Source organism: Cnephaeus nilssonii (genome assembly GCF_951640355.1).
Source record: "Cnephaeus nilssonii genome assembly, chromosome: 11".
Classification (NCBI taxonomy): Eukaryota; Metazoa; Chordata; class Mammalia; order Chiroptera; family Vespertilionidae; genus Cnephaeus; species Cnephaeus nilssonii.
In genome coordinates, this window is record NC_137082.1 from 45,465,553 (window position 1) to 45,484,971 (window position 19,419).

General features: G+C 41.3%; 2 protein-coding genes across 3 annotated transcripts; both read left to right on the forward strand.

Annotated features, from left to right (window-relative positions):
* Positions 1-576: 576 nt before the first annotated feature.
* On the forward strand, positions 577-13,363 carry SERPINB12 (serpin family B member 12; the record flags this gene model as incomplete). 2 transcript variants are annotated; one of them, XM_079785318.1, is made up of 7 exons in its annotated part: positions 577-759; positions 3,578-3,706; positions 4,319-4,459; positions 5,988-6,105; positions 9,259-9,401; positions 10,588-10,755; positions 12,959-13,363. In XM_079785318.1, 7 exons carry the CDS (start codon positions 592-594, stop codon positions 13,361-13,363), a joined length of 1,272 nt encoding a protein of 423 aa, XP_079641444.1. The 2 variants fall into 2 exon arrangements, with proteins under 2 accessions (XP_079641444.1, XP_079641445.1); XM_079785319.1 differs by having other exon boundaries at positions 592-759; positions 3,578-3,652.
* Positions 2,220-2,516, forward strand: LOC307107808 (guanine nucleotide-binding protein G(I)/G(S)/G(O) subunit gamma-5-like; the record flags this gene model as incomplete). Its single annotated transcript, XM_079785321.1, has 1 exon — positions 2,220-2,516. The coding sequence occupies one exon, from the start codon at positions 2,220-2,222 to the stop codon at positions 2,424-2,426; it is 207 nt and encodes a 68-aa protein (XP_079641447.1). The 3' UTR covers positions 2,427-2,516.
* Positions 13,364-19,419: the final 6,056 nt, after the last annotated feature.

Here is a 19,419-nt window from a genome sequence, read left to right on the forward strand (position 1 = left end):
TGCAGATGTTGTCAACTTAAGATGAAGTCAAACTACTGGTTAGGGTGGGCCTTAATCCAATGATTTCTAGGGAAAGGGATATTTGGGTGTACACACAGAAGACACAGGGAAAGACATATGTGAAGATGGAGGCAGAGATGATGGCTCTACAAAGCAAGGATGCCAAGGAATGCTGGCAACCACCAGCAGCTTAGGGAGAGGCATGAAGCAGATTTTCTCTGAGAGCCTCCAGAATGAACCAATCTTGCCAACACCTTGATTATGGACATCTGTCCTCCAGAACTGAGGAAGAATAAGCTCCTGTTGTTTAAGCCACCTGATTTGTGGTATTTTGTTATGGCAGCCTTAGCAAAAGAATCAACATCACTGAATAAAAATAGATCTCTATCTGTATTATTATAAATATTGACATCAATATCTATAGACCAGATGATGGTGACTTTATCTTCCAGTTTTTAATAGCTTACTGAATAACTGTATATGATTATATCTTGAGTATTTAAACTGTCTACTTATTTTTCTCTGATAAATATTTTATCTCTCTTATAATTTGTTTTTGTTTGTTTGTTTTAGGCTGTCATCAGTTTCACTATGGAATCTCTCATTGCAGCAAACTCCAAATTTTGCTTTGATCTTTTTCAAGAGATAAGCAAAAATGATGGTGCTAAGAACATTTTCTTCTGTCCTCTGAGCCTCTCAGCTGCCCTTGGCATGGTCCGTCTGGGGGCCAGAAGTGAGAGTGCACATCAGATCGACCGGGTACGGATGCAGTAACTCTGGGTCCACTCTCAATGCCAGACCCTAATCCCATTTTGGCAAGTCAAGCTGCTCACTGAACCCCAGGCTTGCTCAGAGTCTTCATTTATATCCTTGCCTTGCTTTCTCTTCAATCCCACTATTCTTGGAGGCTCAATGAATTCTCAATCTCGTTTATGGTATCTCTCCAACCTTCCCAGTCTGACAGCTTTTCTGATTCATCTTCTCCGTTTCTATCTGTCTGCATGTCCGTTGCTCTTTCTCTCTATAATTATTGATACCAATATTGCTAGTAATTTTTAATGTGTATGTGTTTTCTCTTTCATTAATTTTATTAAGTAAATATTTAGTAGGCGCCAGTTTCATGTCCAGTGGCGAAAGATCCCGGAGTCCTTCTTGACTCCCTCTCTTTCTCACTTCACATCAAATTTGTCAGAAAAGACAGGCTTTTCTTTGGAGATCTACCCAGAACCAGGTACCTCCCACCACCTCCCTGAGGTCTCTTCTAACCTGGATACAATTTCCTCAGGAATTTCCTGCTTCCACTGACAGTATTCTCCATTCAGCTTCCAGAAAGGTCTTTTGAACACTTAAGTCAGATCCGATTTCTTATCTGCTTAAAACCCCCCTTTTTAATTTCACTAATGATAGAAGCCAGAGTCCTTACAACGGCCCATGAAGGTCTGGGGATCTGAATTCCAGGTAACTGGTGATACCATGTCTCCCCATCCCCCCTCTTTCTCTCTCCAGCCATGCTGGCCTCCTGACTTCTTGGAAAGCCCAACCCTCTGCTGCTTGGGGCCTGATGCATTCCCTTTGCTTGCCACAGATAACTGATCTATAACTTTCTTTCTCCTTCAGGACTTTGAGCAGTGTTCACCTATTTTGATCTCTCAATCTAACATTGCATCCTGGCCCCAATCCCTAAAGATTCCCTCTTATGGCTTTGCCATCCCTGCATGACATTTTCATTTTCTTACATACTGCATACAGTAACTACTCACTACATGTATTGCTTTTAAAAATACATTTTTATTGATTGCAGAGAGGAAGAGAGAGGGAGAAAGAGATAGAAACATCAATGATGAGAATCATTGATTGGCTGCCTCCTGCATGCCCCTATTGGGAATCGAGCCCGCAACCCGGGCATATGCCCTTGACCGGAATCTCAAACCCGGGATCCTCCAGTCTGCAGGCGGATGCTCTATCTATCCACTGAGCCAAGCTTGCTAGGGCTGTATTGCTTTTTGAATGTCTTCCCCACTAGAATGTAATGTCCTAGAGGGCATGCATCTTTGTCCTAGAACAACGCTTGGCTTATGGTAGCCACCCAATACAGATATGTAGAATGAATGAATGAAAGCGGCAAGAACAACTTCTCAGGTTGCTGCCCCACCTTCTCGCCCCCACGGACCCGCGACCAGTGACCGCTACCAACCAATCTGCCCGCACTCGCGTGAACCATGTCTGCTTCTTCCAGCATCACTGCTCTGATGAAAGTGGTTCAACAGCTCCAGCTGGAGGCCAGGCTCACCCACGTGAAGGTTTCCCAGGCAGCTGCAGATTGGAAACAATTCTGTCTGCAGAATGCTCAACATGACCCTCTGCTGACTGGAGTATCTTCAAGTACCAATCCCTTCAGACCCCAGAAAGTTTGTTCCTTTTTGTAGTAAAATGAAATTTGAAAGTGTTCTAAACCACTTTTCTTGAACCGGTGAATATCCAAAGAGAGTTAAATCTGAAGCCTGTACAAAAAGCTTATCCTATAACATTTGCCACTCCACACAAACTTCTGCTTTTGTCAGCCCTTAACACCTATCTCTCTCTGAATTTTCATGAATTTCTATTTCACAAGAATGATTATTTTATATACACTGGCAGCAGCATACAAATATAATACTTAGTATAAAAAGTAAAAAAAGAAAAAAAATAGAAAGAAAAAGAACAACTCCCCAAATAAACTACAGGCTCCTGAGGTTGGTCTTACACTTCCCTGGATCTGAACCCCACTACTGTCCCTAATACAAAGGAGTGAATTCTTGGATTAAGGCAGAATGCATTTAGGGTCATTCTACTTTATTCACTTACTTTTATTTGGTATTCTTTCTTTAGCAAAACTTAGCTTTAGAGTGTGGTTGGCATCATCCAGGTCAGGTTTCAGGTGTTTTTTCTCCAGGCACTCGGGTGTCACCTGCCAGCAAACCTGGCCTCCTAACTGTCCGTGATGCTCTGGACAACGTGTCTTCTCCTGTCCTCCCTCACTTGATTGATTTGAAACTGTAGATCAGCACCATCTAACATAGATAGAATTTGAGCCATATATGTAATTTAAAAATCTTCAGTAGCCATACTGAAAAAGTAAAAGGAAATAGGTGAGACTAATAATAATAATACATTTTATTTAACTCAATACATCCGAAATATTATCATAATATGTAATCAATTAAAAATTTAAATGAGATATTTTACCTTCTTATTTTTTTTTCATACCAAGTCTTCAAAATCCGGTGTGTATTTTCAAAGTTAATTCAGACTGGTCAATAGCCACAGGTGACAGTCTTAGGAATACCTGATACTCTTAATTTAGTCACGGTCATTCCTACATGTCCTAAGGGAGTGTGGGTAGCATTCAGTTGATCTCCCCTCCATCCCACCTCACATCCCAAATCAAAAGAAATGTCCACATTTCTTTAAATTGTTGTTGATTGTTTTGTCGGACTATGTAATCATTGTCATAGTCACATCATTAAAATGTTTCTGAAGCTCTTCAGACTTTGAGCTGTTCCTATTGTCTGAAAGGCCCCATGCCGTCATCACGCAGGTACTCCACTTTGATGAACTTTCCCAGGAGAAAACCAAAGCACCGGATCCCTGTCTGAAATACAAAGAGCAGGAGGCACTGGCTGACAGCCCTCCGGAAGGGCAGAAAGGAGCAACCAAACCTCCACAGGTGAGCCACCTGTAAACTCCTGCTCCTCGTCTTTACAAACCATTCATGCTGGCTGTCCTGTGGTGCTGATGGTTGTTTATCCTCATACATTATGTCCTGGCCATCATCCACAGCTCTAATAACAGCAATAACTCCACATGACCCACAATTCCTATCTGTTTATGTGTCTTAAACATTCTTGGCTGTAAGCCACTTTCCTAAAGAGTAGAATCTGTTATCGTCTACTCACCTACTTTTACAGACCACAGCTCCCCAGGATGGAGCCTGGTTGAGGATGAAGGGCAGTAAGGGGAGGAGGGATTAGCTGTGGGATTTTTACTCTTCCCCTCCCCCTTTTGCCTGTTTTATTTCCAGCTGAAATCTGTACTAACACACACAATTTTTATTGGTTGTCCCATAACCAGGAGCAAGAATTACATATCCCTCCACTTTAAAAAGCTTAAGAGGCAGGTGCAGAGAAGATTGTCTCCAGATGTATTTTTCATGGATAATTTTCCACTGGGACCTCTCTGCTCTCCTCCTTCCTCTCTTCATCTCATCTTGCTCCCCTACATGCTAACAAAGCCAATTTGCTTTGAACTGGCTAAGACCACATTTTGTTTCTTTTGTTAGGTGGAGTCTTCAAAGGATGGGAATGAACTTCTCAGTTGCTACTTTGGGCAGCTTCTCTCCAAACTAGATAGGATCAAATCTGATTACACCCTGAGTATTGCTAACAGGCTTTATGGAGAGCAGGAATTTCCAATCTGTCCGGTGAGTTGGGCAAGAACGGTGTTTAGAGCTATCATGGAGCATACTATTTACAAATCACCCGCCATCTAGAACACAGACCTCATTGACAGGTTGTGCACTGTGGACTGGTGGGATGTCCAGGATCACCTCCTCTCCCATGGCTTCTATGACCCTCCTCCCAGTTCTCAACTTGGGCGGTTTACGAGGCTTCTTGTGAGTGGGCTAGAGTGGATGGAAAGAGGGTCATAGGACTAATAGCCTTCAGAGCATGTGTGAGTTTGATAATGTTTTCTCTTGTGACCTCTTTCCCAACCAAGGTGCCTGGTAGCTGCACTTGGTAGCTCCTCTTCCTGTTGTCCCTCCTACCCCTGCCTTCCAAGGCACTTCCCTAAAATCACCTTTGGTGCCACCATCAAGCCACCCTGCCTCTCCCTCCCACCCCGCCCCGAGAAACTGTACTCACTTAAGGAGCAGAGTAGGGTAGCAGAAGGATACTATATTTGGAGTCAAAAGGCACCTGTCTTGTCTCTGTGTCTACACTGCTTTGTCCCTAGAACTGTGGTCGGCAAACTGCGGCTCGCGAGCCACATGCAGCTCTTTGGCCCCTTGAGTGTGGCTCTTCCACAAAATACCATGGCCTGGGCGAGTCTATTTTGAAGAAGTGGCGTTAGAAGAAGTTTAAGTTTAAAAAATGTGGTTCTCAAAAGAAATTTCAATCGTTGTACTGTTGATATTTGGCTCTGTTGACTAATGAGTTTGCCAACCACTGCCCTAGAACAAGTTTCATCTGAATCTGGGCTTCAGTTTCCTCTGTCACCACTAGGAGGAGCCATATACATGGCACTAAACATGAGGGGAGTGACCAATGGCAAATGTGCCACACAGCCTAGGGCTGGCCTAGAAAGGGAGAGGCAGCCTACTTGGACCAAAATAAGTAGTTTTCTCACAATGGAAATGAGAGTCTACATGCTGTTTTATTAAAAATCTGGCTTTATTGAGATATAAATTCATATATCATACAATTACTAATAAAAATGTACAAGTTGATGATTTTGGTATATTACATTATTAATTTAAAAATTGTATATCTATAACAAAAATTTCCACTTTAATAATTTTAAATATACTATTCAATGGCATTAATTATATTCACAATGTTGCATAATCATCACCCTATTTCTAAAACTTTTTTATCATTTCAAACAGAAACTCTGTAACAATTTAGCAGTTTAATTTTTTTGGAATAGAAGCATTTTACAGCTAAGTTGCTCAAGATACTTGATATTTATCTTGTGATGTCTCCACAAATGGAATGTCCAAATACAAGGCTATCTGGTAGGAAAGCCTTGTGCCATTATAACTATGGACTGCCCCATACCCAAGCATTCTAGGTTTGAAACTGTCACTGCAGCAGCTGAAATGTCTGGCTTATCAAGACTGGGGGTAGACAGAGACTGACACACATCCAGTTTGAGTGACGAGGCCCATGACTGCTTCACTCCTAACTATTAGCATAGTGATATGATTTCCTTTTGTTCTAATTTAACAGGAGTACTTAGATGGTGTGATTCAATTTTATCACACAACGATTGAAAGTGTTGACTTCCGGAAAGACACTGAAAAGTCCAGACAAAAGATTAACTTCTGGGTTGAATCTCAATCCCAAGGTAAGAAAAACCAAACGTGTTGTAGCTGGTATTCCTTCCCATTTAAAAGCTCAGCCCAGCTTTTCACATTGCTCATCTGCTAGGGACCAGATGCTTACAGGTGTGGACTGGGCCCAAAGCTTCTTTCGCGTGTGTCAAACAGTTAAAATGCGCAGGTGCTATAGTTACTGTCGCTTCTCTACTCCACCATAAAGGTGATGTGCCTTTTAGCCAAGCACAGGGTCAGCAGGACATTAACTCTTTCCATTTCTTTTAAAGGGTCAGTAAAAAGATTGTAAAGAGAATCTAGTTATTCATAAGGGCATGGAAATAATAAAATCCTTCTTATCAACTTTTCACTAGAAATTTGTGTTCTGAGTGAAGAGGGATTTTCAGATAGTGATGAGTGGTGAACATTTGAGTTCAACATAGATGGCATTATTTTTTAATATGAAACTCCCTTTCCAACTTCATCCAGCTCCCAGCAAAATGGAAGTTTCTGAATGGACTGTATAAACATGGGGCTCTCAAAGCAGCGCCCCTGCCCCGCCGCCCCCCCACCCCGTCATATTTAAATACAATCTGCCTCCCTGCCTTGCTTGCTGGCAGCCCAGTCATCAAACCATGATTCTCAGCCATGACCCCTCTGAGCATTGATCTCCATCTACCCTCTACTCTTTATTGTCCTCCTTCTAATGTTTTCTTCAATGTAAGCCATCTCTATGGCTGTTCCAAAAGACATAAATTGCACTACTTTGGAATAGTATCAGTCATTGTGTATGGCCCATCTCTTACACCTGTGCTTAACTTGGCAGAGTACAGGGTTCTTCACTGCTGTGATGTTTGCATTAAAGCAAAACAGAAACTGCACAAAACTGGGACTGATTGCAGTTCAATTGCTCAAATGACCTTGGTGTTGATGACCTTTCTGGTTCTCAGTAGCCACATCTGTAAAATAATGGAGTAGGAATGAGAAGATGTCTTACCTCCATAAAATTTCATAATTTGTATTTTCTTTAGTAAATGGAACCCACAATTGCACACTCTAAATAGTTTCTCCTCATAGATTCAGTTTCTTGTTTCAATATTTATAATGCTGTAAATACTTTCATTATAATTTAGTGTTTTCTTTGATACTGTTGACCATTCTAATTTTTTGAACCACACCAGTGTTTTCAGCACTAAACATTCATTTGCCTATAGAATCAAAACTCATCTTCCCTCTAAAATATCCACTGATATTGGAGTTTGTCTGTCATATTAGAAATATTTGGGACCCCATTACAATACCTAGTTTACAACAAAATAATTTAGCATATTTTAAAACTATTCTTTAATTGAGCTGTAGGGAGTTTCAAATTTGTAATAGCTATTTTAGTGTGTTATATTTATTTATAATTAATATACAAAGTACCATTGTCTTAATAAGAACCCTCCCAAGTGTAGAAATTTTCAGAATTGATTTACATGATGAACTAAGAACAAAAGAAAGCTAGAGAAGGTTTAAGACAGAGAGTGTGTCTTTTTTTTTAATGTTTTTATTTATTTTAGAGAGAGGAAGGGAGAGGGAGAGAGAGAAACATCAGTTGATTGTCTCCTGCATGCCCCATACTGGGGATTGAGCCCAAAACCTGGGCATGTGCCCTGACTGGGAATCAAACTGGTGGACCTCTCCAAGAATGGGAGGATGTTCAACCAACTGAGCCATACCAGTCAGGGCCGGGAATGTATCTTTTAAAAGACATCTCTGATTATAGGCTGCAGAACAGTTTAGAAGTAGACAAGAGTGGAGATGGTGAGAGGTGGATGAATTTGAGAGATATTAAGATATAGACCAGAAGGATTTTACCAAATACTTGGATAGATGATGGATTGTTTAATGAGAGTTAGAGTCATCAGGAATGACCCTTAACACTAACATAAAATCTTAATTTCTCAAAATGAAAAGCAGAGTCTATGAGCCCAAATAAAGAAATCACCTTTCTGACGTGCCATTCATGTCACCTTATAACAGAAGTCAAATATTTTAATTTACTTTTTCAAGTAAAGATTTTCCTACCTGGGAATATGCCCTATCCTCTCCCTATCTCCAGTCTTCCTCACATTGGCTTAGGGCTGGGGTCCTCCTGCCTGGCCTTTCCTTGAGGGGAATAACCAAACTCCAAAATTATTTGTCTTCACTTCTTTCACATGCCATAAAAAATTTCCCATGCCTTTAAGGTTTCATTTAGTTGCCAAGAGGAAAAACTTTAGATTAAGGTATGAATGTCTAGTTTCTCTTTAGTTGCTTAACTCTCCCAGAGTATTTTAAATATATATGGTGACAAAATAATGTATTATTATGAGATTTAAGTGGAAATCTTCTTAAGGTGCTCAGGCCTAGGCATGCATTCCTGTGACGGTACTGTTGATTTGCTATTTTGAGGTAGAAAAGGATGTGTACTGAAAGTGAACTATTGCCTGATAGCATGGGCTTTTCCGGTCTGCATTAGGGCTGTGCTATTGTGGAAGGAGGCCCAGCACTGAACCAAGAATGGGAAGGTCCCGGGGACTGATCTCAGTCAGCTTCCCTGCTTTTTGGCTGTGTGGCCTCAGTCCTCATGAGCTATGGTTTATTATCCTATAGAGAAAGGATAACAATATCTACTTCTCATGGGTGATGTAGGATGGAATGAGGGAAGGCATGTGAAAGTCTCTAAAAGGTAGGTTTTATATCCTTGATGCGTACATTTATGTGCATTTTTGTTTATGCATAAGCATATGTATGCTGCTGTGATGAGTGCTTGAGACAGGAAGTTTATACAAGAGCCCTTTTTCTCAAGGACGTGATAATATAATCAGGCAGCAGGATCTCTACTCTGAAGAAGAAATCAGGGTGTAAGATGTCTGATGCCAAGTTCCCACCACAGTGATAGAACCAGAAAACCGCCCTCAGTTACAGGGCTCTGAATTAGATGCTCCTCCCACCGCTCCCAACCTTACCTCTACTCCTTCCCCACCCAGGACTCTGAGGTTTAATTTTCTTGGGTTAGTTCTTGAATGAGACACTCTCTAGCCCTGGGCATGTTAAGCTGCAGTAAGAAACAAATCTGTCTGCAATTTTGATACAATTCATATTTAAGATATTCTCTGGAATTTTTTTTTCTTTTTTTTTCTTTTTCTTTTTTTTTTTAGGTAAAATCAAGGAACTCTTCAGCAAGAATACCATTAACAATGGGACTGTCCTGGTGCTGGTGAATGCTGTTTACTTCAGAGCCAAATGGGAAAAATACTTTGAAGTTGGAAACACAGTTGATGCACCTTTCTCTTTAAGTGAGGTACTATATTAGAGCATGTGTGTGGTTTCTAACGATTCCACTCACAGTTTCCACTAAGAATGGTTTGATGTATGTATACTCAAATCTAAAGCTTAGACCCCTGGGTTATAGCTTGCATTTATAATAAGAACACATTTGCTGTTAACCAAAATCAATATCTGGAGTTTATTGAGCTCTTTCTCTCTCTCTTTCTTTCTTTCTTTCTTTCTTTCTTTCTTTCTTTCTTTCTTTCTTTCTTTCTTTCTTTCTTTCTTTCTTCTTTCTCTCTCTCTCTCTCTCTCTCTCTCTCTCTCTCTCTTTCTTTCTTTCTTCCTTTCCTCTCTCTCTCTCTCTCTCTCTCTTCCTCTCTCTCTCTCTCTCTCTTTCTCTCGTCAGACACTGCACTGAGCATTTTCCATTTGTTATTTCATTTGTTCCCTAAAATCATCTTATGAAAATAGGTGATATTATTATTATTCCCACTAAGGAGCTGAGGGGAAGAAACCACAAAGGTTATGTTACGTAGCCAAATCCATGCGTTAGGATTCACATCTGTGTTTGCCTGAAAAACCCGTGTTCTAAACCACTAGGCTGTAGAATTGGAGGAAAGGGAAAAGTCAGACGCAGCCCAACACTTGTTAGCTGGATCACTGTCAAGGGCTTCATGTCCTCATCTGTAGATTGCTAGTCCTCCCACCCCCATACTGTGAGCTTATCTGAAGTTTGAGGTGTCTGGGGCTGTGCCCTTGCCTCTGATGGAAGTACATGGAACAGGTATTGTTATTTACTATGTAGGTGACTATCATTTAACGAAGGTTCCCACGGCCCTGCGGTGGGGTCATTCAGTCCAGCTCAGACAGGGGGTCGAGTGAGGCCATGAGGCTGGGGTAGCTGAGGTATAAAAGACAGAGAGCTGCAGGGATTGTTTCTGCCGGCTAGGCTGTGAGTAGGTGCCCGGATAGACAAGCTACCAATAGATGGTTTTAGGAGTTGAATAATCCATTAAAACCACAGGAGGAAAACGTGTTGGCAAAGTAAGGGCCTGTGGGCAGATGACTCTTAGGTTGGGTCACTGGTGTGGCTCCGAACTTCTGGGGAAGACCCTGCTCAACTTAATGGACCCCTGTTTTCAGAGAAGTTGGGGACCATGTGAGTTTGTAAGCTTATCATGGCAGTCCTGACCTTCTACCTTGTTCATTCGCTGCAGAATGAGAAGAAGACTGTGAAGATGATGAATCAAAAGGGTATGTTTAAAATGGGCTTCATAGAGGAGGTGAATGCACAGATCCTTGAAATGCCGTATACCAAGGGCAAGCTCAGCATGTTCGTCCTCCTGCCGTCTCCCTCTGCAGATAACCTAAAGGGCCTACAGGAGGTAAAACTTCATTTTCCTGTCTCTCCAAAATGTTTCATTATAGATCTTTGGAGAGCAGCACCATCTACCATTTACCTCCTGAGGCAAGGTGGTATCTGAAACGTCTGAGATAAGCAAATAATATATAAGAATCTGAATTCGCTGAGCTATTTATTCCTCACTTGTTTAGAAAAGAAAAAAATGCCAAACATGTAGGCTATGGCTTTCCTCTCTAATCCCATTTTGTTCTCTGGAATCGTATTTTTCCAGATCACTGAATCTGGATGGGGAGTAACTTGAGAATTGCTACAGATAAGACAGCGTTTCTTTTTCCCTGAACATTCTGACTGCTGGCCTCTTACTCAGACTATTTTGCTATAGCTCAGTTAAAGACACTTTAGCTGAATCCTGCTTCGGGATGCCTGTGCTTGGATAGCAGTGGAGATGCTGATACTGGAATAGATTGTGTGTGAGGTGGGGATTAATAAAAGCTGGGGAGCTCAACTACACATCCTATAGGGTAAAGAGATACAGAGGGAGAGAGAAACACTGGATAGTAATTATAATAATGACAATTATTCAAAATGTATTATGTGTCTGCACTATGTTAAGTATTTTAAATACATTATTTTGTTTAATCCTTGAGGAGCCTGATGGTATTATCTCTGTTTTATAGAAGAGATTGAACTTCCAATGTCAAGGCTTGGTCATGCTCACCCAACTTAATAAACTGAGCTTTGAAACAGACCCCAAAAAACACTGGAACTCAAGTTGTTCTGTAACTTCTTCTCCCAAGTAGATCCTGGGAAAGGATCTGGAGTGTTTATCTAAGGCAGTAGTTCTCAACCTTTCTAATGCCGCGACCCTTTAATACAGTTCCTCATGTTGTGGTGACCCCAACCATAAAATTATTTTTGTTGCTACTTCATAACTGTAATTTTGTTACTGTTATGAATCATAATGTAAATATCTGTGTTTTCCGATGGTCTTAGGTGACCCTGCTAGCCCACAGGTTGAGAACCGCTGCTGTAGAGCCTAAGACCATCGGAAAACACAGATATTTACATTACGATTCATAACAGTAGCAAAATTACAGTTATGAAGTAGCAACAAAAATAATTTTATGATGGGGGGGTCACCACAACATGAGGAACTGTATTAAAGGGTCGCAGCATTAGAAAGGTTGAGAACCACTGATTTAAGGCGTCCCTTGAGATAAACTTTAACCGTGCAGGTATGGGACATTCAAGTAGTTGCTAGCAAAGAGGCTACTCTATGCAAGCAGGACCAAGGGGCAGGCGTAGGACCAAAAAAGACCAGAAGCTTTAATTTAAATTCTAAGCGTATGCAAAATAATTCAATTAATTGCCGGAGGAATTACACCACATGAAATATATGAAGTTGCAAATCACACAGCACTTTATTACTCACACAATTCCTGGTGCTATGGGTACAGGCTTAAATGGGATCCTGGTAGTGCTGTCTCCTCTGGGGTACGGCAGCTAGGCTGGTCTTGTCCGGATGCAGGGAGTCAGTGTTCCTCACCCGAGAGCTTGGTCATGTCTCAATCGAGAGTTACTAGCCGTTCTTCTGTCAGCTGGCAGGAAGAGAAGCGTGGAGCGGCGTCACTTGCTGGACTGACAAAAGGACGTGCCTTTGTGGGTGTCTTGACAGGCGAGCCCTGGGCTGGTCAGGATCCCCATTTTTAAAGCCTGCACCCCATTTGCAGCAGTCCAGGTGGCTATCAATGAACTACGTCAACGCACACATGTTTATCTCAAACAGGGCGAGGGGCTACATGTGGTTATCTAGGGAGAGTACATCACTCACTCAAGAGGTTATCTTGACAAGTCACTCTGAGTTATTTACTGAAGTTCAAATCCTTATCTATGAGGTACATACGCTTCATGGCAGTGGGGAATGTGTTCTTAATATCACACTTTAAGTTTCAAGGAAAGTTAATTTAAACATTTTAAAACCTTCTTAATATTTTTTAGGCATTTTAAAAGCATTTTTAAACATTTCTATATATTACTATGACACTTCTAAAGAGAAAAGAGATTTGCTTGGAGGAGTTTTAAATGAAATCAGAGTAGTTTGAGGTGTAGGAAAAGAACTTGAAGATTGTTACTATCGTTGAGTAGACTCAGGCCCTGAGAAGTAATTGGGGCATTCTTTGCAGGCTCATAATCTGACCCTTAATATTGTTTTCTTCATCTTGTAGCTTGAAAGGAACATCACTTATGAAAAAATAGTGGCCTGGAGCAGTCCAGAATATATGTCAGAAAAAAGAGTAGCTGTCTCCTTTCCCCAATTCACCCTGGAAGACAGCTATGATCTCAACTCTATTCTCCAAGACATGGGCATCACAGATGTCTTTGATGGAAAGAAGGCTGATCTTACTGGAATCTCTCCACATCCCAGTTTGTACTTGTCGAAAGTTGTCCATAAAACCTTTGTGGAGGTGGATGAAAATGGCACCCAGGCAGTTGGAGCCAGTGGGGCTGTGGGCAATGTAATGTCTGCACCATCCTGGGAGACCTTTAATGCTGATCACCCTTTTCTCTTTTTCATCAGACACAACAAAAACCAAACCATTTTCTTCTATGGCAGGGTCTGCTCTCCTTGAAAAGGGCACAGTGTCTAGTACCTGGGATCTGGAAGAAAACAGCAATGTAATCTTCCCATAGCATAACGTGGGCATTTTTTGCTAATATCTAAAGCCGATGGAATTTCATCACAGTGTCATGTCCCCTTCTTCCAGCTTTTGGCCTGGGCTTGTCCTGCTCTTTTTCTCAACCTGTAGTTGATTTTTGTCTAAGTCCCTTAGTATTGAAGGACCCTTGCTCCCTCTCTCACCTCTCACCACCCTGAGTTTTCAAGCATATAAAAAAATTCAACCTCTGTACCTGAAGGTCAACATCATTGAGAATGATATTGACTTTAAGTTACTTACTTCCTTTTGAGGGAATCATGAAAGTTCAAATCATTAGACCACTTCTAGGAAATGACAAACTCAGGAACCACTTTAATATGGGTGACAAGAGAAAATGTTTATATGGAATGCATTTTGGAAACTCAGCTCTGATTCTATGGCAGTTAAAATTTTGGTGCAGTGGGCAAGATGCATCTTCCTCTTACATCTTCTATTGCCCAAAGATGTCCTGTAAGGGGCTTCTCACTTAGGAGGAAACAGGGCTTGGGGGTGGATTTCAGCGAGAGCTCAAAGTTGTAAAAGTATATCAACCAGCATTCATTTTGCACAGAGAATTTGTCTTGTAAACTTGACATTGACCCAGGAGAGTGGCAAGTGAATTTAAAAGAGATTAGTCTCAGTTTTCCTCATTGAGTCTCTGAGGCTATCATCATGAAGCACTGCCCTCTGTCTCTTCTGTACCCTCTTCCCTTACTCAGAGAGCATTCTCCTAAATAGCCATCATGAGGTGGGGGAGGGGGGCACTTTTCACTGTGGAAAGCTGGGCTGCTCATCCCCCTCTCCATACTCTGTTCACATGAACTTGTTTGTCCTCCCAAAGGTCTCAGGCCTGGGCCTGGGCACGATGCATGTGGAATCTCTTGTCAGGAAGGCCACTGGCTCCATATCCAGCTCCAATCTACTGAAAGCCCAATGCCTGTTTGACTACAGGACCCGGGACCTTTGTTCTCTGATGTGTCAGTTTGAGTTATTGATCTATGCCTTAGCTGAACACTCTGGAATGACCCTGACATGCCTCAGTCTTTTTTCTGTGAAGGTGAACTTCTGGTCTTGGTGTGGCCCCACTTCCCTGCCTTGCCTTATATCCATCTTCTTCCCAGTTGCCACCGAGTTGGTTACGTGTGGTGGTAGCAGCTTTTGCAGGAGAAGGTAGGTTAACTTCACATGCTTTCATGCTGCCCCACCCACCCAAGTTTTCTTCCACACTGGCAATTTCTTTGTGCTGTGAGAGTCAAGTTCCATGTTTTTCATGCAGGCTGCAGAGCTCTTGCAAGTTCTTTACCCATAATTCATATCCCATGGATCAAATTTACCTCAGATAATCAAATACTTAGTGTCTCCTGTGGTTCCTTTTGGGGCTGATGATCTTGAGGGCTGATTCCATACTGACCTGCATCACCGCTGGACATTGAGCTGGATAATCATAACCTATACATAGGGTTGGAATTATCTGGCATTGTTTACATGCTTATCTTTTTTGGTGAAAAAAATCTTCCTATTTGTATTGTGATTTCTCAAAATTTTAATCCCAAGGGAAAAATATATCTGTTTACAAAAATGAGAAAGAGTGAGACTCTTAAATCTTTCTGTAAATCAGTAAAAGCATTCTTTATGCAACTTTGATTAAAATGTTTCTTCTGAATGAATAAAAGCCCTTTTGTCATTAAAATATGTACAGTGTATTACCAACTGACTTTTTAGTGATATAAATCGAACTTAAATTTTTTTCATTAAAAATATAGAAATACATAATCTTTAAAACTAACAATTCATCTATTACATAGGAAAGATATATCTTGTTCCATACAAATTCTTACAACTTTACACCATAATTACACATGGAAGCATACAAAAACAGATGAAAACTCACAATTCTGAAACCTAAGAGATAGCCCTAGCCAGTATGGCTCAGTTGGTTGAGTGTTGTCCCGTGCACTAAGAGGTCAATAGTTGATTCCCAATCAGGGCACATGCCCAGGTTATGGGCTAGATCCCCAGTGGGGGTGCACAGGATGCACGCCTTTCACCAATGTATTCTCTATACTTAACATTTAATTTAAATATCCTTCTACTTTCTCTCTCCCTCCCACTTTCTCTCCCTCTCAAATCAATAAAAATATATTTAAAAATAAAAATAAAACCCAAGAAAAATGAACGATCAAAATGTAGAAGAAATTTTTGCTGACTACAAATTAATGGGGTGGACGGAAAGGTCTAGTTGAGGGGCTACCTGTGTGACAATCTATCTTGTGTTCCTACCACGACTGCCTTCCCAAATTCAGAAACACAAGAGCTCTGCCAATCAAAATTCTGGAATCCATCTCTCTGCTTTGCATTTGCTGCTATTTCCTAGCCTCTGTCTTTCTTAGCAGTTTGTTTTTTTTTCCAAGTATGACTCAGAGGAAGGTGAGGACAGTCATTGGTACTTTCCACTCTAGGCACTTTAGTCATCACAAGTAATGTATTTTTTTAAATTTTTTTTTTTTTGTGGGCTAAAGACAGAAAGAACTCTGGAGGTAATATTTGGGTTTGTATATTTCATCCACTCTCTTTGTTTGGAATGTCAGGGTCAGGCCATACATGGAGAAATGCATTCTAGCAGTCCAACAGAACTACTCCAGATGGGAGTCCATGGGACTGTGGAAATTATGCTCAAAATGACTCTTCAATCTTTTCACACCAACAAGATTGACACTCCAGTAAGGCAGGCAGAAGCAGGAGATCACACAAATCAGTAGGCTAGCATAATTGCAAGAAAACCAACGGGAGCATGAAACTCCGGGGAGTGAACTCCTCCAATGACTACTGCAAAGTTCCTTCCATCCAGCAATGTTGCAGGACAAGCCAGGCAACGTAGAGTTCAAACAATTGATTTATGCCAACTAGCCAACAGGTTCTCTACTACTCTTTAATTCATAGGCCCAGGAAATTCTGTTATGATTTCATACATCATCTAATGCATGCCTGTCTCTCCTTCCTACTCCTCCCCAGTTTGTCCTGGAGCTGGGATAAGCCAGAACACTTGTTGCATCATCCCTGATGCTGTTTACTTCTTTTGCATGTCCAGTGTTGTTTTATTACATTGTCATTAACCTGTGCAGAGGTCCTGTAATTGGGGCAACAGGATGAGGAAGATGTGCAGTCGTCTCAGTGGGTTCCTTTGTTCCACAGTTGAATGCCAACTTCATCCACATTACTCACATTGTATTCTTGTTTTCCCCAATCCACTGTCTTACTCTTTTCTTTTACTCAATAAAAACAACACTAAGTTTATCCCACATATGCACACTGTTCACCAATGTATTCTCTATACTCATTATATAGTATAATTTAAATATCTTCATATTCTAATATCCATTTCCATTCTAAATCCATGATAAGCATCAAACAATGTTTTAGCTACAGATGGGTGAGAAGGATTTAAGAAGGAAGGACATAAAGAACCCTGGAGCAGTGTTTGGATTTGTATATTTTATCCACTCTCCTTGTAAAATAAATACACAACAGTGGGGCTGACAGTAACCCACACACACCCTTTGTTGACACACATAGTTTTTGAACACATTAATCCATATCCAAGGTTAAATAAATGGGTAAAAACTTTAGGGTTGTGAAAAAAATAATGTCAAATAAGGAAGGGATACATAATGGTATGGAAAAAAGTGAGATTTCAGGAAAAGATTTATGGCAAGAATTAGAAGGTCAATAAGATTTAAAATGCAACAGCAAAATTTAAATAGATTTTAGAGGCAATAAAGCAGCAAAACTGATGCACTGGAAAATTTAGTTATTGCTGAGCAGGGTGTCTTTGAGGGTCTCTCTTAAAATGTACAGGGAATAACAGGAGGGTAATTGTAGATACAAAGAGAAAACACAAAGTAAATCCAAGAATTATGGTGTTTCTGAGAAAGGAAGCAGATTAATTGGCATGAAATCAATAATCAAATATATAATTAAAAAATTTTCTTAACTTGGATAGTCACCTGATTACACTGATTTCCAAGAAATATAAGCAAAAATAGACATCCTAGAAACTTTAAAAAATAAAAGATTGAAAAAATGATTCTATTAACATTTGGGCAAAAAGAAAATTTACTTAAAAGGTTAAACAATTAACCCAGCTGTGTGGCTCAGTTGGTTGTGCATCGTCCCATATACCAGGAGGTTGCTGGTTCAATTCCAAGTTAGGGCACATGCTAGGGTTTCAGGCTTTATCTCCGGTGTGAGGTGTGTAGGAAGCAGCCAATCAATGATAGTCTCTCATCATTGATGTTTCTATCTCTCTCTCCCCCTCTCCTTTCCTTTTTGAAATAAATAAAAATATATTTTAAAAAGTAAATAAAAACATTTAAAAAAGGATAAACAAATCAGATGTGCCTCTGATGTTTGTGTTAAATTTCTGGAGAAAATAAAGCCTAGTGTACAAGTTTGAGGGGTAAATATATGATTAAAGAATTTCATGCTGAGTCAAGTTGTAAGAAAAGTCCTCTTTGCTCCATTTTTGCACTTGTGAGTGTAATGTTTTTAATCCCCAGCACCTGTGCTGTAAACATCATAGGAATTGAAATTAAATTCTTGTTTGGAGCAGAATCCAATGCAATCAAAGATTCCAAAAGTTAGTAAAGGAATTTCTTCAGTGAAAATATGATTTCAATTGACCATCAAAGGAAGAAGAAAAGTTCTTAATTTTGAGTTTAAATGATGTCCCCAAATTGTGTGACTTTTCTCTTTAGCATATATATATATATATACTAGAGGCCCAGTGTATGATTGAATCATGCATGTGTAGGGTCCCCTACACGCTTTTGCTTTTGATCGCGGGGAGCCGGGTGCCTGTCCGCTGGTGCACCAGGCCTTTCAGAAGCCTCCGGCGTGGTGGAGGCTTCTGAAAGGCCTGCTGCCTGAGCGGACAGGCACCCAGCTCCCACCCTTTTGCTTTTGATCGCAGGGAGCTGGGTGCCTGTCCGCTGGTGCCGGAGCAGACAGGCACCCAGCTCCCCCACTTTTGATGGTCCGCGGCCGCTGAGGGAGGCTACCCTGCTGTTGAGAGGCGCAGGGGGCAGGACTCCCTCCCCCTGCGCCTCTCAATGGCCGCTGAGGGGGGCTGCTGCGGACACCTGGCTACCCTGCCGTTGAGAGGCGCAGCTGGGTGTCCGGGGCAGGCCCCCTCAGTGGCCGCGGATCTGGCTGTTGAGAGGCGCAGGGGGCGGGAGTCCCGCCCCCTGCGCCTCTCAACAGCAGGGTAGCCCCCCTCAGTGGCAGCGGATCCATGCCTCTCAATGGCCGGATAGGCCACCCCGAGTCCCGCCCCCCAGCCTCCCGCTGCCCAATCGTGGGCGTAGCGGAGTGATGGTAATTTACATGTTACTCTATTATTAGATAGGATATATATTTTTTACATTGGGAACAGGCAGGGGGTGAGTCTCAACATCCAGAATAAGATTGCAGCCATGGAATCTCTGAATTGGAACAATAATAATACCTAATATTTATTGAATACTTTTAAAAAAATATATTTTATTGATTTTTTACAGAGAGGAAGGGAGAGGGATAGAGAGTTAGAAACATCGATGAGAGAGAAACATCGATTCAGCTGCCTCTTGCACACTCTCCACTGGGGATGTGCCCGCAACCAAGGTACATGCCCTTGACCGGAATCGAACCCGGGACCTTTCAGTCCGCAGGCCGACGCTCTATCCACTGAGCCAAACCGGTTTCGGCTATTTAATTGAATACCTATTGTGAACTGGTATTGATCAAAGACCTTGATATGTGTCAGCCCATTTAATCTTCTTAATCATCCTCAACCGTTAGTTATTATTATTAGCCACTTTAACAGATGAGGAAACTGAGGCACAGAGAGATGAAGTCCTTTGTGTACAGTTGTACAAGGATTTGAACAGGCTTTCTGGCTGGATATTATACAGTGGATTTCTAAACACAGCTCTATCTACCCTTCCAAGTAGAAA